The sequence below is a fragment of the Molothrus aeneus genome, chromosome Z (genome assembly GCF_037042795.1).
Source record: "Molothrus aeneus isolate 106 chromosome Z, BPBGC_Maene_1.0, whole genome shotgun sequence".
Classification (NCBI taxonomy): domain Eukaryota; kingdom Metazoa; phylum Chordata; class Aves; order Passeriformes; family Icteridae; genus Molothrus; species Molothrus aeneus.
The window spans coordinates 1,542,501-1,564,894 of NC_089680.1; the positions used below are offsets into that span (position 1 = coordinate 1,542,501).

The window sequence follows — 22,394 nt, forward strand, 5'->3', positions numbered from 1 at the left end:
GATTTTATTCTCACTGCTTTTCTGCTTGGTTGTCAAACCATTTTGCAGAATATCCAGGCTCTCCAATTTCCTTAACATAACTTTATAGGTTTGGGTCTTGCTTAAAGCTCTGCCTTCTTAATAAGGTTAAGGAAGATGAAGTGATCCTGGGAATTCCTCTCAATGTGAGATGGACTTGTATTTATATATTAAACCTACTGAAGAGAGCCTTAAAACAACAGCAGGGTTTTCTGTGCCAGGGATGGTTGCTTCTGGGTGCAAATGTTGGCTTCCTGGTCTCGGTGTGTCAATGAACTCACAGATCCACAGCAGAGTTCTTTCCAAGGCTGAAATAGATACGGGCTTGAGGATCCCACAGCCGCTCGTCCTGCACGGCCAGAAAACTACCAGTGAAAATCCCCCTTCCTTCCCTGCCAGGCAGGGCTTGGAAAGAGCTCGAAATTATTCAAAATCCCACGGCAGTTTTGAGAGGCAACTGTGACTAACTTATGTAACTGGTCTATTTTCCTTGGGTTTGCCACCCCGACCCTCCTTCATCGGTGGGAGTTGAAGGGTAAGAGAACATTGTAAGGCTGCATGTTCCTTAAAGAGAAGTAGAGTTCTGCAAGCTGCTCCTCAACCAGTCTAATTATTAATCTGTTTTCATGAGAAAGGGGAACCCTAAAAATGGGTGTTAATAAACAACAATTCAAATCTTGCTGCAATTTCCCCAACTTTATTTTTTGATCTTTGCTTTGTTGGGCAGTTTCAGAAAAATTCAGGCTGGAAATGGTGAGCCAGGTTTCCTTTATTTACTCTTAAATATATTTTCAGGGCAACTCTGCAAATACAGCAGTTGCTGTAGATTTAAAATACTTTATAGAGGGTTGAAAACAGACCGGCTTTTGCTATGCCACAGACTGGACGGTTGTGTAGTCTTAACTGGGATAAGTTGAAAGCACTGGATCCAGAATTTAAATTACTTTAAATTTTATAAGGGACATGTTTGCAAAAAAACCCCAAAGAAGTTAAAAGTTGGCAAGATGAGGTTTCAGATGTGGGATCCAGAACTGCATATTAATACATAAGGTTGTGTATAAATATTTGGATCTGCACAACAGACGAATCTGCAGACAGATTGTAGGACTGCATTCTTATTTCTCTTATTTCTCTCATTTCTCATCTGTTATGACTAAGGACCCCCTGAATCTCTTTTAGTTATTAAAAAAGTTTAATCATTGTTGAATATCTTTATTTTTTGCAATTTTCTTAATGTTAGGTGTGTTTTGCTCGTTTTTTAAAGCCTCATCTTCTGGAATCTGGTGAGCATATTACCGTCCATTTAAAACACACCAAGAATTTGAAATTTTCTAGCTTTTGTGCTTCTAAAATAAAATTATGGAATAGTTCTCAGATGTATGAACAAGGTTCAGACCAAAAGCCAACAGATTCTTTATATTTTTTAAACATTTCAGTATTTTAGGTTGGTAATGCCTAGATTTGTGAGTGCTTAGTTTGAAATCCTGAAACTCCTTTTCCTCTCTATCTGTTAGTACTTCAATGCGGATGTTTTTTAATCAGATGTTCGTGTTTTAAACTTTAAATGGATGTTACAAATGAGAATTTATCTGGGCATAAAAAAAGAACTAGTTTGTTTTAAATTTAAATCACTTTTGGGGGCAAATTGCCATTTGAAACTCCAGATTTTTTGAGACATTTATCAGCCCTGGTGCACAAAAACACTTAAAAATGCTTATTGAGTTTCCTAAAGTAGGCATATTTTGCCAAGTCCTGAATACCATATTGATTATTCCCCCCTAAAAGTGGCATGAATATGCAGGATGCATGAATATTTTCAGTAAGTTTAGAATTTCTTCAGGACATATGCAAGAGCTCTGCGTGTCTTAGAGCGAGTCTTTAATTTCAGATGCAGAAGGAGCCTCTGGAGCACTGAAAGTCTGCTGATTCACATCTGCCTACATTTTAAAAAACGGATATAAATGCATATATCTATATATATTTATATCCAGAAGACAGAAGCAACTTTTTGCTGTGGTCTTTGTGTCTGCAGACAGCGCTTCTCTCCAGCTGAAGATATTACTGGGTGTTTAGGCTGTGATGGACCACTAGTGCTGTGGGCTTCGCAGTATCAGGGGTGAGATGCAGAGCTTTTGGCAGATGTGGTGGGCTCTGCAAGGCACATTGGTTGTCCAGGAATAGCAGGGATGAAGTGGACACAGAGAAAGAGGAGATGGTTTTACATTATATGGTCTGAAACCGCAGGTGTGGTCAGAGTTGTGGAGGGCACAAGCTGGGGACCAGGTGCAGGGCATAGAGCTGGGAGAAAGGAATTATATTCCCAGACCATCCATGCTCTGTGCTGGACAAATCAGCACGTTGAGGTTGCTGAGTTGTCTGGGACTGCGTGGAATTTTTTTGTAGCTGCTTTTCAGAAAGCGTCCTGAGAACATCCTGGGGAAGGATTGCAGGAGGTGGCAGAGAATGAAGGGGTAACCTGACTATGTCTGGCTTGTTTGGTTTTTGGTTGTTTTTTTTTACAGTGAGGGCAAAGTGCATTTCTTTTGAGGAAGATAGGTTCAAAAATGTTAAAAATCCAGATGTTAAAAATTCAAATCTTAAGCTGCTCCGGTGGACGTAGAGCTGATAAAATGGCGGCACCGCAGGAGCTGAGGCTGTGCCAATGCCCAACCCTGGGGCCTCTGTTTTTCACAGTGCCGATTTTGAGCAATTTTGAGGTGTCCTTTGTGGGTGGGTGTTCACATTCCAGTTTAAGATAGCCATTTGTACCTTTATTCCAGAAAAACAATGTCTGTGCGCCTGATCTCGTGGGGAAGAAGAGAGGCACCCAGAGCTTTCACTGAGGCCTTTTAAGTGGCCTGCAAATATTTCACCCACTTTCCCCTTATCCAAGAGGCACAGTTTGATTTTCCTGAACAAACTAAAATAGCCTTTCATAAAGGAAATCTCTGTGTCCATAGAGAAGGGTGGCAGAGCTTTCTGTCCTGCTGCTCTAAATGCTGCAGGTTTGTGTGCAGACAAGGCCCAGGAGAGTTATGGTGGAGCTATTAGGAGGGGAAGTGATTTTTTCTTAGACTGATTAAAATTCTTTGGGCTTTCTGTTTGTTTGTTTTTAAACACCTATTTAGCTTTTAATTAACATTTAAGAGAAGGGAAGCTGGTTAAATATTCAATACCTCCTCCCTTTCAATTAAGGTAGAACAGTACACAACGTGTGATGAGGCCTCTGGGAAGTATGGAAAAATGGAGAAGAGCAGGCTCCTGATTATCATTTTCAGGGGGACAGGAAAGGTGAAACCCATCTGATTATTATTGCTGTTAACAATAATAACGTTGAGATTTTTTTTTTAACATCAGAAAGTAGTTTAGAAATGCAATTATTCTTTAAAACCGTGTGTCCTGTCTTTGGCCTTTAAATACCCCAATTTATTGCACTCCCATTCTTTACTTATTTCAGGTGCAAGCATGGAGGATTTTCTAATATGCCTTTTCCAGTAGCTTAGTAGGGAGGCTGCAGATGCTGGGGAAGTTATTCTTCATGCTACATGCCCTTATCTTCATTTTGATGCAGTTCTTTCTGTCCCAGCGAGTCAGCAGCTTCAAACCCTGCAGCCCTGGGAGCTCAACCAAGCAAGGGATTACTGTCACCATACTCCAGTCTCTTCCCCTTTCCCTTCCTTCTCCTTGAAAAATCCAGTTATGTTCTGTCTGTGAGCTGGTTATCCCTCAAAATTGCACATAAAGCACACAGAAAAGGGTGCCTCAATGGAAAAAATGGGTTGGGAATATGCTAGTATTTGTAATTCAGCAAATTCAGCCTTCCTAAACTTAAATCCCGCCCCCTCTTTTGATTTAGTGTACCCTAATTTTCTGACAAAATATTTTGTTTTGATGGCCATCCAGTTTAAAAAAGGATCATGCTGGCTAAAAAAATCCCCCAACAAACCCATTTAACATAGTGGAAACCCCTGAAACCACTGCCCAAAAGGTGATATATTTTTAAGCCTGCTATTTCTTCTACTGTGGTGAGACAACTTACCTGTGGAAAATACTTTGCTTTTTTACCAAATATCCCACAAAAATGATTTTTTTTTGTTTAAAGCACCATGTTACATAAATGAGTTTTTAAAATGGAATTGCTGGCACCAGATACCAGTTGTGTAAATGTATATTCCTGAATGAGTGGTTGCTTTTTGGCACTTTTTTTTAAGGATTGAAGAGAGTGGAGATGCTAAAATGCAGAGCTATTGGATAGGTTTCATATGCTATAACTTCAAGGTTTACTGGATATAGGATTGCATCGATTTTTAAAAACAGAAAAAAATGTTTTGCAAAAAGATTTCTGACTGCATCTATTGCAAGACATTCCAATTCAACTTTAAAATTAGCCTATTGTGATGACACAATAATTTTTAAAGTAACTGCTGTATGTTGTCCAATGACCTATTCAGTGCTCTGGATATTTATTTAAAAAAAAGCAAAACCAAACAAAACATCAAAACCCAAGGTATTTTCTCCATGAACCTCTCTTCTAACTACATAAGCATATGAATATATTTATATATATGTCTCTTGTGGTTACTTATCAGTCGAGTTAATGATGTGTATTTACTGGCTGGACTAAAACAAGAATTAATCCAATTAGTTCAATAATTGGTTATTTACCAAATATTTTCTTAATTATTGAGAGTCCATTTCTACTTCAGCTGTAAATAACAGAAATTCTCCCATCAATTTCAGCTTAAGTAGTATTTTATTATTTTTAGAAAAGTTTTTCATAGCTTTTATAGAAGCTATTCATAGAAATCACAGGAAAAAATTTGCAGTTGCAGAGGATAGTGAAAGTAATACCTTTTGTCAGAAGGTTCAGCTTTCAAGTCAAACTGTCATTCAGGTGAACTTCACAACTTGTGACTTTTTAATTTTTTAAAAAATTAATTCAATTTGTAGACAAAAAAAATAAAAAAGGCTGAAGGAAGTAGCATGTATGTGTCTGGAAACAGCCAAATTCTGTTACATCACCTCTCCAAACAAACAGCTCAGGGATCTTGCTCAGCCCTGCACAGCAAATGCCCAAGCTCACAGTGGAAATGGGGTGTTAATGGTAGGGACAGCGTTTGATGAAAATTCTGTGCTATAATATGATTAAAAGTTGATGTGAGCAACCTAAGACAATTGAGTCCCTCAATTGGCTGACTCAGGAGCTGTATCCTTTTTATGCAAATACCACTAATGTCAATTTTATCTCAGCTGGATATAAATTATATCCAGTTGCAACACACCCATGCCATGGATCCCTGGAAGATGATAAAGCTAGAGAGCTGATGAAGGCAAAAAGGCATTTTTCCTGTGGATTCTGGAACAGGGTCCTACCCAGATGGAGAGCACAGGCTTCCCGTTGAGAGGAGAAGAGATGAGACTGTAGAGAAAGATCTTCCCTTTTCTCTGCCTGCTCCCAGTTGTTCTCTGATAAGAGTATCTTCAAGAGAGGGATTAGAGGGAAAGGAGGAATCAGCTCAGCAAGAAGAATATCAAGGAGACATCAGCTATTGCCTGCAAGACGCCATGCTGTAGGCAGATACTTCACTGAACTAGGGAAAATAGGAATTCACAAATATTTGTGAATTTGTGCTATGCACCCAGAAATTTGGAGATAAACCTCGATCTTACTCTTTCTTTATATTTTTGCCCCTTTTTTTCCTCTCCAGATTCTCTGAAGCAGATGTGTAGTAAGGACAGCACTGACAAAAAGCACCGTCAGTAAATCAATAACTTTTTTCTTTCTCTTTTTAAGGAGAACACACACAAGAAACCAATTCACCTCATTCTCTGAAGAAGGATGTGGAAAATATGGGGAAAGGTAAAATAAATAAGGGCCTCTTACATTATAAAACTGCTCTTTGTTTTAATAGAATATGAGGATAATAGGGGGCACTTTTGTTCTGCGCCATATTTTAAGCTTGTCAAGTAACATATGAATAATATATGGACCTTTGGGTGGATATAATTGAGATTAATGCATATATATCAATCAATACATGACACTGTAATATAATACTTTAAAATAATATATTACATTGATTTATATTCATGGCTTTCTGCACAAAATCTATGGTAGGTCTATGCAACACTTTTTTTTCTTTTTTTTTAATAAGCGCTAAAATATTTTGTCTTGGAGTAATGAATTGCTCTGCAACTGTTCTTTCAAGAATTATTTATACAGATTATCAAAACCACTTCTTCTCTTTGTTAGAGGAACTCCAGAAGGTTCTGTTTGAGCAGATCGACCTACGGAGGAGGCTGGAACAGGAATTCCAGGTGTTGAAAGGAAACGCGTCTTTCCCAGTCTTCAGTAAGACACAAAATCTGTGGTTTTGGTGTTGTGCATGTTTGTGGTTGGTTGCTGCCAGGCTGATAAAATGAGACAGGCTCTCAGTTGTGCTGCCATGATCTTGGGCTTAGTTCTGCTGAGTCCAGGTTGGGCAGGGCTTGGAGCAAGCTGGGATGGTGGGAGGTGTCCCCAGGGTTGGAACGAGGTGATTTTTAAGGTCCCTTTCAACCCCTGCTGTGGCTTTGCAGCTGCCCAAGCAGGTCTTTTATAGGGAAAACGCAAAGCTGGATGTCTGTTTTGGTGTGCATTCTACTAGTTTTGGTAGCATTGATTACAGTGAGTAGGCAGAAACACATCTGGGTCCTCATGGGGTACTGTGAAGTTGGTGTCTCAGCCAACACCCCTCAGGGGCTTCTGAAGACAAGATACTTAATCCTCGTTTTCAGGAGGTTCCTAATACTCATTTTCAGGAGGTTCCAGCTGATGCTGGAGAATTGATCTGGCCTTTTTAAAGAACAGAAATTCCTGCTTGGATTTTTCCCGTCGGGAGAGGCTGTTTGAGATGGCCCTTCCATCACGGCTGCTGAGCAGGGTGCTGCTGCCCAGGGTGATGGAGCACACGGGGCATGGCTCAAATAAAACAAAATGGGCAATAAGCAGTGTTTTTGTGAAGCTGCCAGAAGGCTGGGCTGATTGTACAGGGACGTGGAAAAAGACACCTTGGCTGGGATCTCTCAAACGACGCTGGAGCAATGGCAGAAAGATTCTTCCAGGAGAAATCCCACCCAGATCAGGATGATCCTACTGGAAAAGGAGGGAGCACAGACAGCATTTTCTTATTGTTCAAAGAAAATATGCTTGTCCCCTTTCTGTAGCATCAGATAGGTATGTTTAGGGAAGCAAGGAAGTGTTAGGAATCTGGGAATGACCCCATCTTTAGCCCGAATATTGAAATATGTAGACAGCTCCATAAATAAAGAAGAGTCACTTGACATGATACAGATATTAATGAAAGGAGCATAACCTCATCCTTCAAAATAAATCCAGTCATTACTTGGGTTTGGGAGTGAGGTAACTTTCAAATAATTCGTGGGGATCAAAATGCTGCTCTGTGGTATTGGTGAAATGGCATCTTGGACTTTTGCCATTCAAGTCTCTTATTTATCCTTTTGTTCTTCTACAGTAAAATTAATGCTCTGTCTTTGCCATGTAAATAAACACTGCAATTAAACCACATGAAATACAATTCAAATAAAAGAAAAGAACAAGTACGGCCGACCAAGGAAGTGGTGACTGCTGTATGGTGGCTTGAAAAATATGTGGTTTCAATGTACCACAAAGTAGCGGTCAATTTTCTTCAGGATTAAAATAGAAAACAGATAATGTGCTATAAAACATACCTACAAGTGACCGTAAAGCCTATTTACAGATTTAGATTTACCAAAAAAACCCACCCCTCCTCTGCGTGTAATAAAACAAGAAAAAAAGAAAAAAAATTACTTTTGTAAAGTAAATCAGTGTAAATCCCTGTTGAGGGTGTTTTGTCCTCTATTGCATTGTGTCCTCCAGCACAGGAGAGTGTGGCTGTTCCAGCCTCTTGCTGTTGGGCTGTTGCTTTACGTTGGGTATTAGAATGGTATTGGTGTCTTGGGCAGGGAGCAGCCAGGCAGAGGAGTTTTTGGAGATCCAACTAAAGGAAAGTTGAGGTAAAATTTAAATTGTATTGAAAACTCATCCCTGTTTCAGCTGGGAGACAACATGAGAGATGTGGAAGGCAGTACTATTGTCTCCGGAAAATGTCAGGTTACCTGCAGTGAGCTCTAGAGTCACCTCCTTTGGGTCTTCCACCTGGAACTGAGCACATTTGGGGTGCTCTACCTTCACAGCATCGAGGCACTGCTCACAACAGGACTATGCAGTAAATAGTGTTTGGTTTCAGAGTTCTCCTCTCGTTTAAATCACTGTCAAATGAGAACTGAGCTTATTTGCAAGCTCCCTAAGCAGTGCTATGGTGCAGTCCTCTCTGTGGCCTCTTGAACCTGCTTGAAACACAGACTGTGATAATTTATAAAACAGCAAGACCTTGTATTTTTCACATTGCTGTTGGGCTTGAAAGCTGCAGGTGAAATTTTCTTTTCCCTTTAAGGTCTCTCAATGCAGAGATCACTCAAATTAAAAAAAAAATAAATTAAAAAATCAGATCACATGTAGAAAGTCAAAGTATTTGCTGTCCTGATAAAAATGCAAATATCTCTGCATGGTGACAGTGTGTTCTCCTGGAGCCCTGCTCTGGTTTGTGCCCTCCGTGTCGGCTGCTCCGCGTTCTGTCCGTCTGCATATTAAACAATGTGGCAATAAAACGGTGGAGACGCAGTCTGGGTACTTAAAGTATTTAATTTTGTGTTAAGAAAGCTATTTAAATATTCATATCTTTTCTCCTGGGTACTGCTTATGGCTTTGTCTGTGAGCGTTTGGACTCGGATAAATGCCGCCGGGAAAAAACGCTGTCCCTACCATTAACACCCCATTTCCACTGTGAGCTTGGGCATTTGCTGTGCAGGGCTGAGCAAGATCCCTGAGCTGTTTGTTTGGAGAGGTGATGAGCCTATGAAGAGGCAGCTGGGAGGAAAGCATTGAGGGAAAAAAGGAAAATTTCTCCTTAAATCCTACTCAGAGTGGCGCTGGAGGACCTCAGTTGCAATTATCAGCCTTTAGCAACCAGGACAGGAGGCAGTTACCTTTTTATACTTTTGGGGGGGGGGAGCTAGGGAAAGAGGAATTTATTTTTGTTGGCTTATTTTTCTGATCAAGCCGGAGTAGAGGGAATAGGTTTAACAGTTCTGTGGGAATATACTGGAAATCTGAAGAATGTCATTGAGATAATGCCACCATGTCCTTTTCAGTGTGGTTGTGCTGGACTCCTGAGAGCTTCAGCTTGCCAGAATTTCTCACTCTTTCTCTGTTTCATTGCTCTTCCCCTGCCTCCTTTTCTTTTAACAACAACTTCAGTTCATTATTTAGAGGAGACAAAGTTCTTTTTTGAGAGGGGGACAGAGCTCTGCCCCCTTGTTATTTCTTCGAGGACAGGCTCCTTACTTGAATCAAAATGATAGTGGCTGGGATGGGTTTTCTTTCCTCTTCCATTTAACAGCCCATCCTTGCACCCTGACCTCCATCAGGCAGTTCTTGGAGTTCTCTGTTTCTTGCTTATATTCCTCTTTTTCCCACCCACCAACAGAAGTGTTAAGAAGGACAGAGCATCAGTTAAGTCTTCTAACAAATGAAGTTTTGTCCGAAATGGCTGTTTAGGAGGAAAATCAGGGAAGGAGGATCTGCTGGAGCAGGAAGGCTGGCCTGTGCTGTAACCCAGCTGCCCAGGATCTCTCTTTCAAAGACTTTCTCCCTTCCAAATTCCACGTCACTCTTTACGGAGCTTCAGTTTTTTGTTCAAAGCCATCAGCACGATGCTACGAACCACAAATCAAACCCTGCATCCTTGAACGCTTTCTCCTCTCACAGGCTGGACATCGCTGCTGGTGTCAACAGATTTATGCCAAAGCAAAGAAGAGCAGTTTCTGCTCTTCTCTTCAGGGCCTGAAAAAGTTTGACTAATGACTGCAGAGCCTTGCCCGTGCAGGAAAATAGCTGGGAATAAATGCTAGCAAACACAAAGTTAGCATCCTACATTTTCTGCTGGGGGAAGTACTGAAATCTAGCTTTTCCACATTTTTTCTGGTGTCAGTGGTGTCTCCTATTAGACACGTATTTGTTAGGCATGTGTTTTAATTGAGTGAAGGACTTTTGTAATGCTTTGTGATTCCTCAGTAGTGACTGGGCTTGATTTATCTTGGTTGGTGTCAATACTGCCGTGCGGTCTCTGTTTCAATTATTGCACCTACACTTTTTTCCCTCTCATACAGACAATTTTCAAGATCAGATGAAGCGGGAGCTGGCGTACAGAGAAGAAATGGTGCAGCAGCTACAAATCGTAAGTTTACTTTCTGTGATAAAAATGTCTTCAGCTGCTGCTTTGTGTTTTTTAAACTCACACCTCAAATTTTTCCTTTTTGGGCCATGCAGATGCGCCATTACCAAGCTTCTATTGCCTTACATTTAGCAAGAGGTAAACACGCAGTTCTCAGCTGGTTTGGAGCCTAATTACCTGGAGATTTACTTTCATACAGTAACCAGATGTGTCTTCATGTTTCAACTAAACAAAATGTGTTGACACAGAGAGGTACTTCTGCAGAGAGGAGGAGTGAATCAGTAAACTTTGAGCAGTTAAACGTTTCTGCCTAGGGAATCTGCTCAATCCCTGCTTCCCACCAGAAAATAAACCTTAGGATGTGTCTTTTTCTCATTTCAGACACTAGAAGAAGTGCTTAACTCAGCAGTAAAGGATCAAGTTGCCAAAACACAGTTCAGTGCAGGCACACGTTACTGTTGGGTCTCTTGCTTGTTATTTTAAAACCAAGAGGGATTTTGCCTGTGTGCTAGTGCAGCTCTGGATCATCACATCCAGCTGTGTTGTTTTGAAAAGTTGACGTTCTTAATCCAGTGCAAGCAAAGGGGCTGGAGCACGGGAAGCTGTTCCACACTCAAATAAATGAATGCCTAGTGTGGTTTCAAGAGCAGTGCATGGTGAGGCTGTCAGCTAATGCTTGCTTTGCTGGTGCTTTCTCTGTGATCAATCTGACATTGCTCAACAGGGTTTTGTTTTTGAGGCAAGGTTGGCAAATATCCCCATTTCTCTGAATCAGCCCCGTGCTCCCCCATTGAAATTTTCCTCCTGCTTGTCACGGGGCAGAGATGGCATTGCCCAGCCTCCTGGTACTGTCATTTTCTAATTGATGGGTTAGGACATAAAAGTAAATTTGAAGGCCAGGATTGTCAGACTTGTGCTCCGATGTTTAGAGGCATTTAGGGCTGGCCTTATTTTTAGAGCTGCCGAGCATCCACGCACCCCATTCCTGCTGACTGCAGAGATTTCAAAGAGGCATGGAGGGTGTTTGAAAGAGGCTGTTTGTCGAGGAAACTCAGGCCCAGAGAATCTCTGGGTGGTTTTTGCAGCTGGTCTGCACTCTTTTCCTTTAGTGTGCCCATTGTTACTGCGTCCCCCTTTGTGTCCCGATGAGAGGCAGGAAGTTTTACTTGACCCGTGAATTTTGTTGTCACAGAAAATTCCAGTTAGGATGCCATCCTGAAAAGCACTTCCTCTGCTGCTTTGGACTTGAGGCAGGTGACCAGCTGAATTTCCTGATGCAAAGAACTTCTAAGCACAAAGTTTATGGGCTCACCCCAGTCCTTATCTCCTGTGTCAGCTGAACTTGGAGCTGGCTAAATCTGCGTCCCAGGGAGAGAATGGATCACCTCTGCCATTCACCTCGTGGCCCTGTGTTTCTGGAACTGGATATCCCAGACCTCCAGCAAGCCGGCTGCGGTGGTTTTCCTAATTTTCTTGGTCAGGAAAATAAATATGATCAAGTAATTCACATCCTTTTCACTTACTGACTTGTTCCATGGACAGACTAAGGGGCATTTAATCATTTAACAGAGCTGAATGTACTTACAGAGAATATTTTCAACATTTAATGTGCTGCACCAACAACTCAGGACCTCTTCCCTCACTACAGATGCCTTAATTTAATTATTACTAATGGAAATGTTGTTGAATCACCAGTAAGTCTTCATGCTCATATTTGTGGGTCAGGTTGTGATCAGTGAGACTGATAAAAAGATGTTTCTATGAAAAACTGAGACACTCCTGCAAATAATGAGTGTGTTTGCCAAAATGAGGGCAGAAATCTTCAGAGTTGTCTTGGCTGATAACTGAAATGGAGTCAGCACTTTTGAGATGATAATCCCAGCAGTGGCTTTAATTCATTTGTGGGAATATATCTTGTATGTTTACATCTAGAATTAAGATTAATGAACTGAATGTGGTAATGATAGAACTACTTTGGCCTTCCAGGGTTATTGCATGGATGAATTGATGCAGAATACACAAAAAACATGTCTGCTTTTGATTTTTTGTTTAATTGCTGTTATTGTTTTGTTTTTAACTGGCACTTTTTAGGTGCTTTTTTTTGTACCTGAGATGCTGCACTACTACTTTGACAGGGCTTTAACCTAATTTTCTTGTAGAAAATAGAAGAACAAAGAGAAAAGCAAAAGCATTTCATACATACTGAAATCATAGTTTTACTTAGACTTTCATAGGTGTATGCTTTTGTAGTACTAAGCTCAAAATTTACTGATGTAACTAGCCACAGAACTGGACTTAATTGCTTTTAAAAATTATTTTACAAAAAATACAGATGCCTAGAGTCAAGGGGTTTTTTGGCTCTTCTCACTGCTGAAGATATACAACTTAAATTAGTCCTTCCTGAATACCCCTGGAAAGGTTTAATAGCCGTGTGGATGTGGCACTTGGGGACACGGATTAGTGTGGGCTGGGCAGTGCAGGGGAAATGGTTGGATTTGAATATCTTGGAGGGCTTTTCCAACCTAAATGATTCTGTCATCCCCTGATCCCCTGAAACTGTGGGTACCAGAGAGAGGTTTTTCCAGAACGATTATTTCGCTCACCCTGAACTGAGTAATCAGACTCTAAAATTAATTAACCCAGCATGTTCGTTGTTTCGGAAATATCTGTAATACAAGCTGAACGCGATCACGAAAAGAAAATCAACCAATCCTGATTGCATTTGAAAACTTCCCGGCGCCAACACCCGCTGCAGACTGCCGTGAAGCTCGTGCCCTGCACTGGCCGTGGCGCTTTTTGTCCCGTTTTTTTGGGGAGATTCTTCCCCGTTTTGGGAGCGGTCCGTGGCAGCGCGGCCCGCGGGTGCCCTCTGCCGCCCACCAGCCGCCACTGCAGCGGCCGCGGCGCGCTAAATCCGCGCTCAAATCGAGCCGGGCTTAAATTAAAGCAGGGCTGGATCGGCGGCCCCCCGCTGCCTCGGCTGCTCTGCCCGAGCCGCAATTGAAAAATAATAATATTCCATGGCTTCCTGAAAGCCAGGAGTAAGGCTCAGGTCGCTGGGAAAACGGGATGGGCGCCGTTCTCTTACATCTTCACTGGTGGGTGTTGGGTCCTTTGCAGGCAGCCTGGCTCAGAGGGCTGCTGGAGCAGCAGGTTGGTGTGTGGCCATTAGTTTTGACGGGAATCACAGCATGAGTAAGGCTGCAAGTGGCCACTGGAGGTCCCCGAGTACAAGCACCCTGCTGGAGAGGAGTCCTGCGGAGCACACTGCTCAGAACAGCTCTCCAGGCAGGTTTTGAGCACCTCCAGGGAGGAAGGCTCCACAGCCTCTCCATGCAGACTGTTCCAATAAGGAATTTCTTCCTGATGTCCAGGTGGAATTTCCTGGGTTTCAGCTTTCAGAGTTTTCCAAGTGTCTGAAGCAGCTACCGGGAAGTTTTGCAACCTGTTTGTGCCAGGATCTTGGCCAAATGCTAGGAAACAACCTATCATCATATTTAACGAGAAAATGGATCTTAGACTCCCTGAATGCATTTTTCTCTTCCTCCGCTGGGAAAGTGCTGCCTCCCAAATTGGCTGAGTACAGGGTGTGTACGAGGGGATCATATATAAAATGTGGATTTTGCATGTGGATACTGTTGTGCCAGGGAAGGTTTAAACTGGATATTAGGAAAAAATTCTTCACTGTCAAGCACTGAGGTCAGCTGTTCAGGGCAGAGGTGGTGTCCCCATCCTTGGAGGGGTTTAAAGGCTGTGTGGATGCAGCACTTGGGGACATGGGTTAGTGGTGAGCTGGGCGTTGGTGGCATGGTTGGACTCAATTATCTTAGAGATCTTTTTGAACCTAGAAGATTCTGAGATTCTGAGGATCATCTGGCTTTTGTTAATGAGTTGTACAGAAAGGGCCAGAGAGGAGGAACTGCTGCCCAGAAGGATGGGAGAAATTCAGACATCACACACATGGTACAGCCTTAGAAGAGCTCACCTGCCTTTAGAGTTTTTAGTTTCTGTCCAGTGAGACCAGAACTCATCTGCTGGGACAGCCCAGCACCATAACCAAGTACCAAGCCACGTCCTGCCCGAGACTCTGCATCTGTCTGATATTGTCTTCTGAGCAGCTGTGTTAGTGGAACAGACTTTAAAACCATGAACTTTCTCCCTAGCTGCCTGGTGAGAGAAAAAGATCAGAAGCAGCATTTCCAGCATTATGATTTTAATGTTTTTCCTTTAAAGTTTTCATGAACCTCTCTCAAACATGGCCACAGCAAAGTAGAACGCCAAGCAGGAATTTTAAGCCTCCTCCAAACTAAAGAGCTTTTCTCAATTTTCCCTCAGAGGTGACTTACAAGTAGTTTGTGGGTTCTCAGTGGTGACCTGTCCATCAGGAAAAGCTCAGGTGGTATTCATCACCCGTGGTGGTTTAGATCATCAGCTGATGATCCATCCCACTGATTTTACATTGGGGTAACAGGTGAAGGTTTTTGAGGTGTATTAGAAATGTGAAACACTCAGGCAGGCCTTTGTCTTTCCGGATTAGGTGAAAAATGATGGTTTGGTTTTGTTTGGGATATTTTAATTAGGTTATGCTCCCATTAATTGACTTCTTCCTGACCAGCCTCACTTTGGGCTGATAAAAATGTTCAGAGCTCAGAACTGGATCCATCTGGAACTGCTCTGTGTTTTATGGCTTTCTGCTCTCAGTGCTCCTTTAAATCAACTCTGTTCTTCAGAGTCAGGCAATAAAATAAATCAGGAACTATCTTTCTGCAAAACTGATTTCCATCTCTGCATCATCTTTCACCCTGATCCTTAGAGATTGACAAGGAATGTTTAAAAGAAGGGGGAAAAAATCCACCATGTGGTTAATGTTGGTAAATCTTCAGGGGCACGAGAGCCTGTCCCTCTGGATTGCACTGTAATTCAGAAGAGCACCAATAGCTCCAAAATTCCTAGTTTACACTGCTTATGGAAAGCCAGTGCTTTTGTTCAACTCATGTATTCATCATCCAAACAAGAAGCACCCACATTTGTGTGTGGGGAGATCTGGGCTCTCAAAAACAGGAAATGGGAAATGGCAGCACTTCAGTGCCATTTGCGATTTCTGTGCTTGGCCTGAAGTGGTGCAGCTCAGATGATTGACCTTGGAGAGCATGCAAACAGCTGTTCAGCAGAATGCTCTCGGATTTCTTGAGTGTCATCTTGTGCTGAAGTGCCTGCTCACAGGCACACAGATAATGACAGGTAAAAGAACATTTCTGGGACGCTGTGTCCTGTGTCCTCAAAAGGCTCATCCCTGATTGTGTACAGGAAAGTGAGCTGTTTTCACCATAATTTTATTTCTTGTTGTCAGTTTTTCAGTTGTTGTTTTGGTTGGTATTTTTTTTTTCAAAGATAGGTGAGCAAAACTTGTATCCAGACATCACATGTGAATATGCCTTGGGTGGATAGGATGGAGCTCTGCCTCTTTCTCCAGTAAATTCAAATGTTGAAGGAAAGGATGCCTTGTTGAAATTTAAGCAGAAAGCTTCCTTTCCTTTAGAATCTGCAGAAATTCTGATCAAAAATGGGTGTGGATGTGCAGGCAGCCACAAGCCAGCCTCAGCTACTGCATGACTGCAAAATATTTTTTCTAGGCAACAGAAGGCAGGGTGATGTAAAATCTTGTACCTCAGCAGAGATGGGATGCAGAGGTGAAGCCTTGAAAGAGGATGGTGTGCTAAAGCTTCTTTGACATCTGAGTGTGTAAACAGAGATCAGAGAGGAACTTCAGAAATGACTCCCCAATCCTATCCATTGCCTGTGCTCTGGTTCGAGTTGTGGGGCAGGCTCCAGGCTTGCTGAGTTGGCTCCTTCCAGGTGGAATAAATGGGAATATGCTCCGGAATGCACAGAGGACTGTGCTCCAGTCCCTAATGGGTACCAGGACTAGACTGGAGTCAGCCTGTAGGAAAAAGGACTCAGTGTCCATATTGCATTTTTCTTGGAGTTCTCTTCAGATCTGCTCTCATTGTGTTTCCTACTCATGTGGATCTGGTCACAAAAACTGGGTTTTTTGCTGCTTAAAGCCCAACTAACTGCCTTCACTTTTGTTATTTCTGTACACCCTTTCAAAAGGGCCACCTTTTTGCCAGGAAGAGCCCTAAATCCTCTTCCACCACAGCTTCAGAGTTACTGAATGCTCTGACAATGACAGAAATAGAAGATGACATTGTAGGTGATTTAACTCATGGAGAAAGCAGTCATTTCCCTGTTGAACAGCCACCTCTCCCACTGCCATCAATTGCCAGGAGATCAGGTAAAACAACACACGTTAGAAAGATGCCAAATATAGCGGAGAAGTGGATCGAGAACAGTTAATTTCTGACAGAATGTACCCCGCTGTATTATCTAGGTCAGTACAGCTTGGGAGATGTCCTACATAATTTGTGTCCATGCAAACCCAAGTTGGCCTTCGTGAGTGGAGAGAGGCAGGAATCAGCTGGCGAGGCACCACAGGTCCCAGCTGGACCGTGCTTGATTCTTTTTGTGCAGTTTGTTTGTGGCTCCCTTTTGCATCCAAACCACGGCCAAAGGTGATCAGGGAAGCAGCTTCTCTGCACCCCCCTCTCTGCTGCAGCTTGGGAAGGAGTTTTGCAGCCTTTGCAAACTCCGTGTCCTGAAGGCAGCTGTGCCTGGGGACATGGTGGAGGGGACAGCTCTGTTTTTTAGCGGGGGGGATCTGGCCACGAGCTTCCTGATTCCTATTGTCTTCTGTCAGGGGAAGGGATTATAAGAGTAGTCAGACAAAACACCCGGAATCTTGATTCTTTTCTGGTCATCAGTGGTTTGTGCACACACATTTCCCCTTTCCCAGGGCTGTGCAGGGGGGAAGCAGCGTGCACCTGTGGGAGGCTTCTGCTTTCATTCAGCCACAGACACTGCTCCTTCCTGCTGCTGCTGCTTTCAGCCAGATTGATCTCCTTTCCCAGGACATGAAAGGGTTACCTCTTGAGCTTCAAAAGCCCCTCTCTCTCCTCTCATCCTGATCCTTCCCTCCTCTTTCTCCTGATTAAGGTGGGCAGGGATGGATGAGTCTCTCGATGTCTTTGCAGACGCGATGCTTTACCCCAGCCCAGAGGCACAATGGCTGGGCACAATTCACACAAACATCCTCATAATGGATGGGCATAGTGGATTTAAAATAATTATGGGCATAATGTATTTAAAATCAAAACAGGGATGTACAGGAACATGTGGGGTCAGTGGATACGGATGTAAATTCACTGTGTCTAGGTGTGTAGGGCAGGTTGCTTGAACTCTGCATTTGCCCATCTTCTGCTGTTTCTTCTGCTGTTTGTGCAGGTTACGGCCTTGATCCTGACTTCAGGTGACAGAATTGTCAGCTTGCAGTGACATATTTGACATTATTTGTGAGCATATTCTGGAGTGCCTGGCAGCAGAAGCAGGTCAGCTCGGTGTGCAGCAGCACCTAGGAGCGCAGGGACACAGGATTTTTTGATCTCCCAGCCTGAATTCCTCCAGCAGTCCCTCCAAAAGTCATCATCAAAGAATTTGTAGCCAGTTGGATTCCCAGCTATGGGGAAATCTCAGAGCAATTTAGTTTTGTTGCATTCTAAAGGCCCAGCACTGAAGAAGAGCAGCCCTGTAATGTATTCCCACTGGCCAATGAGCACATCATCCCACTTTGTTTCTAAATATAACTGTGTTCCCTAATATGCCCATGTTCTCTGTTTTTCTTTAATTATTTGTTCCACTTCAGTGGCTTCCCTTCAGATTGGTGCAAGTTGGAGATAACTATTATGAACTTCCTAATTAGGGGGATATAAATACACGAAGTCTCATGCTCCCAACCTGCTGTATTGTGGCTGTGCAGGGATCAGTGTGCATTGCCTGGTCTGCCACAGACAGCTGACTTTTTATGATCTCACAGGTGTCCTTATCCTTTGTCAGCCTCTGATATAAACACAGCATCAGAATGCATCTTTTACACTGAATTTTAAGATTCTATCTGTTCTTTTAATTCTAGCCATTTTTTATTTTATTTCTGCTTCAACTTCCCTGAGGTTTCATAAAGAGTTGAACCTTTGTATTTAAAATGTTATTTCCTACAATTCCTCCCCATTTTCAGGAAGGAAAACAAAACCTTTCATTTACAGGGATTTCCATCTTGGGTGTTTTGTTAGCCAAAACTTGTCTTGAGCAGTGTCTCTGTTTCTGTGTCATTCCAGATTCCCTATGCAGCAAGCTTGATCAGGAAAGAAAAGCTCGGTGCACACCTCAGCAAAAGCTAAAGGTGAGCTTGTGAGAAAGAGACTTCATTCCACTTGACCTGGCTGCCTGTGTTCCTCTGCAGCCATTGCAGGAATTAAGAGGATCATTCTGTTGTTTGATGTGGCTGGTTCTGGTCCCAAAGCCCTCTCTGTGCAGGTGCTGTGCTACAGTCTAGAGCTGATAAATCACATGTGGCACGAATTACGAGACTTCACTGGGGTGGGATGTAGTGCTGGGAGCTGACCCATGGGTCCTGCAGTGACAGGACAAAGGCTCCAAACTGGGAGTAGCTTTAAATTAAATATTAGGAAGAAATTCTTCCCTGTAAGGGTGGGGGGCCCTGGCAGAGGTGCTCAGAGCAGCTGTGGCTGCCCCTGGATCCCTGGCAGTGCTCAGGGCCAGTTGGGCAGGGCTTGAGCACCCTGAGATGGTGGAAGGTGTCCCTGCCCATGGCAGGAGGAGGATGAGGGGATCTTTAAGGTTCTTTTCAATCCAAACCATTCCATGCCTCTAAGTGCCTGAGCTTGTGCTTTTCCTGACACTGAAAAGTGTCATCAAGGTCAATTTACCTTCAGTGGAAGGAGGGGAGCACCTTGGCATTCAGAGCGCAAAAAGAAATGTTCGTGCTCCAGGAAGGGAGTAGTTTTTCTGCCCTTAATGGAACTGCTTTAGGAAAAACAGTGCATCAGCATATTTTGGGAGTCTCTCAGAACCCCCTGACTGTGGTTCTGAAGTTCAGTGTCCTACAGAAGGTAATTCTCCTGCTGCTCACGTGCAGGGCCTTCCTAAACCAAACACTACATTTTTCAGGACTGTCTATTAGAAGGGTTCGTTTAGTAGAAACACCACCTCCATCATCAGTGGCCTGGGAGATTCTAGTTTTGGGCGCTGAAGTTTTAACATTTAAATGACATTCTCTTGGCTTTTTCCTGGCAAAACAAGAAGATTAGGGATTGGAGACAGATGCCAAAAGCTGGTAGCCCCGCTGCTGTGTTATGTCACAAAATCTGGCTTGCGGATTCACTAAAAAACTCCCCGAGGAGAAGTAGGGGGATTAGAAAAAGAACAGCTACTCATACACAGAGACCTCAGTAATGCACAAAATAGAGGTATTCAAGACAGTATCTAAGAAGGGCTTGATTGTAGAGATGATGGAGGTTTGCCTGAGCTGTAGAAGAAGCAGATTCTTAAAAATAAAAGCAGTAGGAGTAAGTACAGAGTAACCAGATCGCCACGATCTGTGGCCCGGAGCTCTGCCCGCTGAGATAAGGAGATTATTCTGAGCACTGAGCTGGTCTCTTTCGGCTTTGTGCACACTTCCTTACTGACTGCCAGCGTTTTCCAATTGAGCTTACAGCAATCTGAGCGCTGATTTAAAACAAACTCAGCGGCGCTAACACCCCGACTGAAAACAGCAGGTCAGGAGCAGCATGTCCTGCCCCAGTGCCGCATCTGCGGCGCTGGATGACCAATAAAAACCTGCCTGAGGACGGCAGCATCGGAGGAGAGGAGCAGTTTGCTGCCATCACCGGGCTTCCAGCAGCTCCCAGTCCTTGCAGGGCCAGAGCTGGCATCCTGGCAGCGAGCATTCCCTTATTCCCCTTGGCGAGGGCGGGAAGGATGGACGCGCTCCTCACGCTGCTTCTGCCCGCATCCCCGCGGACCACAGGGATGCCTCCACGCAGCCCCGGTGCTTTTGGAAGATTTGCTGTTGCTTAAGTGCTAAACTGAGCCAGCCAGGAGGAGAACCAGGGCTGTGCTGTTCAGTTTCGTGTCCTTGATGTGCCAAGAAGGAAAAGTCTCCTCGGGAGGAAACGTGTTTGCACATCCCTGCCCATGCAGCGCTCCCGGGGGCTTCAGACTCTCTGTTTGGCAGAGAAGCCCCTCAGTCCCTGCCCTGAGCCCCTCTGCTCCTCCCCACAGCATCTCTGGCTGCGTTTAATCGCACTGCAGTCAGTCAAAGTTTGCACTGGGTCTTTATTGCCAATATTTCCACGTCACCCCACAGATACTCACTGGGTTATGCCACAAAATCTGGCTTGTGGATGCACTAAAAAAATCCCCAAGGAGAAGTAGGGGGATTAGAAAAAGAAGAGCTACTCGTACACAGAGATCTCAGTAATGCACAAAATGGAGGTATTCAAGAGAGTCTGGGGCATCTGAGAAGGGCTTGGTAGGAGAGGATGATGGAGGTTTGCCTGGGCTGTATAAGAAGCAGATTCTTAAAAATAAAAGCAGTAGGAGTAAGTATCTGGTAAGAGTAACCAGATAACCATGATCAAAGTGTCAAAGTCTCAGGGGATGCTGCTAGAGCAGGTGACCTGTGTGTGTCCCTTTCCCAAGGGTTGTAAATAAATGTCATAATTCTGTCACTGTCTCAAACTTTTGCTTAATGTTGATAACACTTTCTCTCTCTCTCTCTCTCTCTCTTTCTCCCTCTTTTTTTTTTTTTTTTTTTTCCACTCCCAGAAGCACAGGAGCTTTTGCAGCTGTTACCTTATAAGTTATAACCCAGTCAGAAACCTGACTTGTATATAGACTGTGAAATGGAAGTGTTTGGGGATCTAAATAAAAAAAAAAAATCAGGTTCCTCTGAACCTAAGGACAAGTGACCTCATAGTATCATGGACAACCATGTCAAATAGAATGTAGCAGCCATTTATTAGTAAACACAAAACAACAAAAAAAAAAATGCCTGTCCTTGATATTTTTCTTTTTTTTTTTGGTGGTACCAAAGTTTAAGTCTTTGTGTTTTTAGAAGGACTATTGAGCTTGATAGAGAAAAAAAAATGCTTTTGAATCGTGCAGATAAGCTGTGAAAGGAACTGCTGGTCCTTTCAATGCCACAGGCACTGACAACATCTGCCAGTTCACCTTTTGCTTTGGAATAGTGATTGTTTTATGGAAGGGAATGAACGTCTCACCAGATGGGCCAGAACCACGTTTGGATGGACGGGTGGACAGATGGATGGACGGATAGAGCAGTGTTAGCCATACACAGTGCTTTTTAAAAGCAGTCTGGAGATTCTCACACCCCTCTCCCTCGTCCCTTCCCCCCTCTGGTATTTTGCCTGCTGTATGAATTACGATTGTACTCCTCTGGAAATATTTTACAATTTAATATTGAGTGTAATTAAGAATATAATCACTGTTATCAAAAAAGGTATTTAACTCTGTTGTAGTTTCTTTATCATTCATGTGGATAAAAAGTCTATAATAAAAAAAAAAAAGAAAAGTATGAGATAATAGTTGAGCTTCCCTGTAATTTAATGCCATGCTTAGTCCACTGAAGAAAACAACTGGGAAATCTATCCCCAGTAATGCCTTTTTAGAAGTATTTTAATTCACAAATAATATGCTGAAGAGTTTCATGGCGGAAATTTCTGCCTCTGGTTATTTTGAAAACGCTCAGAAGAAGCAGATTAAGTACAATTTCAGGACGTGCCTTGTGGATCCACAGACATAAAGGCAGTCAGTTGATTTTGAAGACTGCAGCCAATACTCCCCCAGGTCTTTCCTTGGTGACCTGCACCACCCTGATTGTCAGGGCTTTCCTGAGTGAATCCACCTCCCTGCTGAAGGCCTTGGTCCCAAACACAAAGGGTCTCCTACACCAGGACAGCACCCCCAGCATCCAAAAGTGTTTTAAGCCATGCCCAGCAGAGCTGCTCTCTCAATATTCCCAGCAAATTCCTGTGAGATTAAATCACCTGGCTTTGCAGTTCCTTGGTGCAGCTGGCAGGGCTGGGAGGCGGGGGAGGAAGGGCACAGCCTGTTCTCATGCCCTAC

General features: G+C 43.2%; 1 protein-coding gene across 1 annotated transcript in view; it reads left to right on the forward strand.

Annotated features, from left to right (window-relative positions):
• SKOR2 (SKI family transcriptional corepressor 2) overlaps positions 1–21,164 on the forward strand; it is a 26,239-nt gene extending 5,075 nt beyond the window's left edge. Inside the window, exons 4-8 of the mRNA XM_066569596.1 lie at positions 5,813–5,878; positions 6,272–6,370; positions 10,270–10,337; positions 18,563–18,627; positions 21,075–21,164. Coding sequence (XP_066425693.1) covers positions 5,813–5,878; positions 6,272–6,370; positions 10,270–10,337; positions 18,563–18,625 — 296 coding nt within the window. The 3' untranslated portion in view covers positions 18,626–18,627; positions 21,075–21,164. The remainder of the gene's footprint in view (positions 1–5,812; positions 5,879–6,271; positions 6,371–10,269; positions 10,338–18,562; positions 18,628–21,074) is intronic.
• The last annotated feature ends 1,230 nt before the right edge of the window (positions 21,165–22,394 follow it).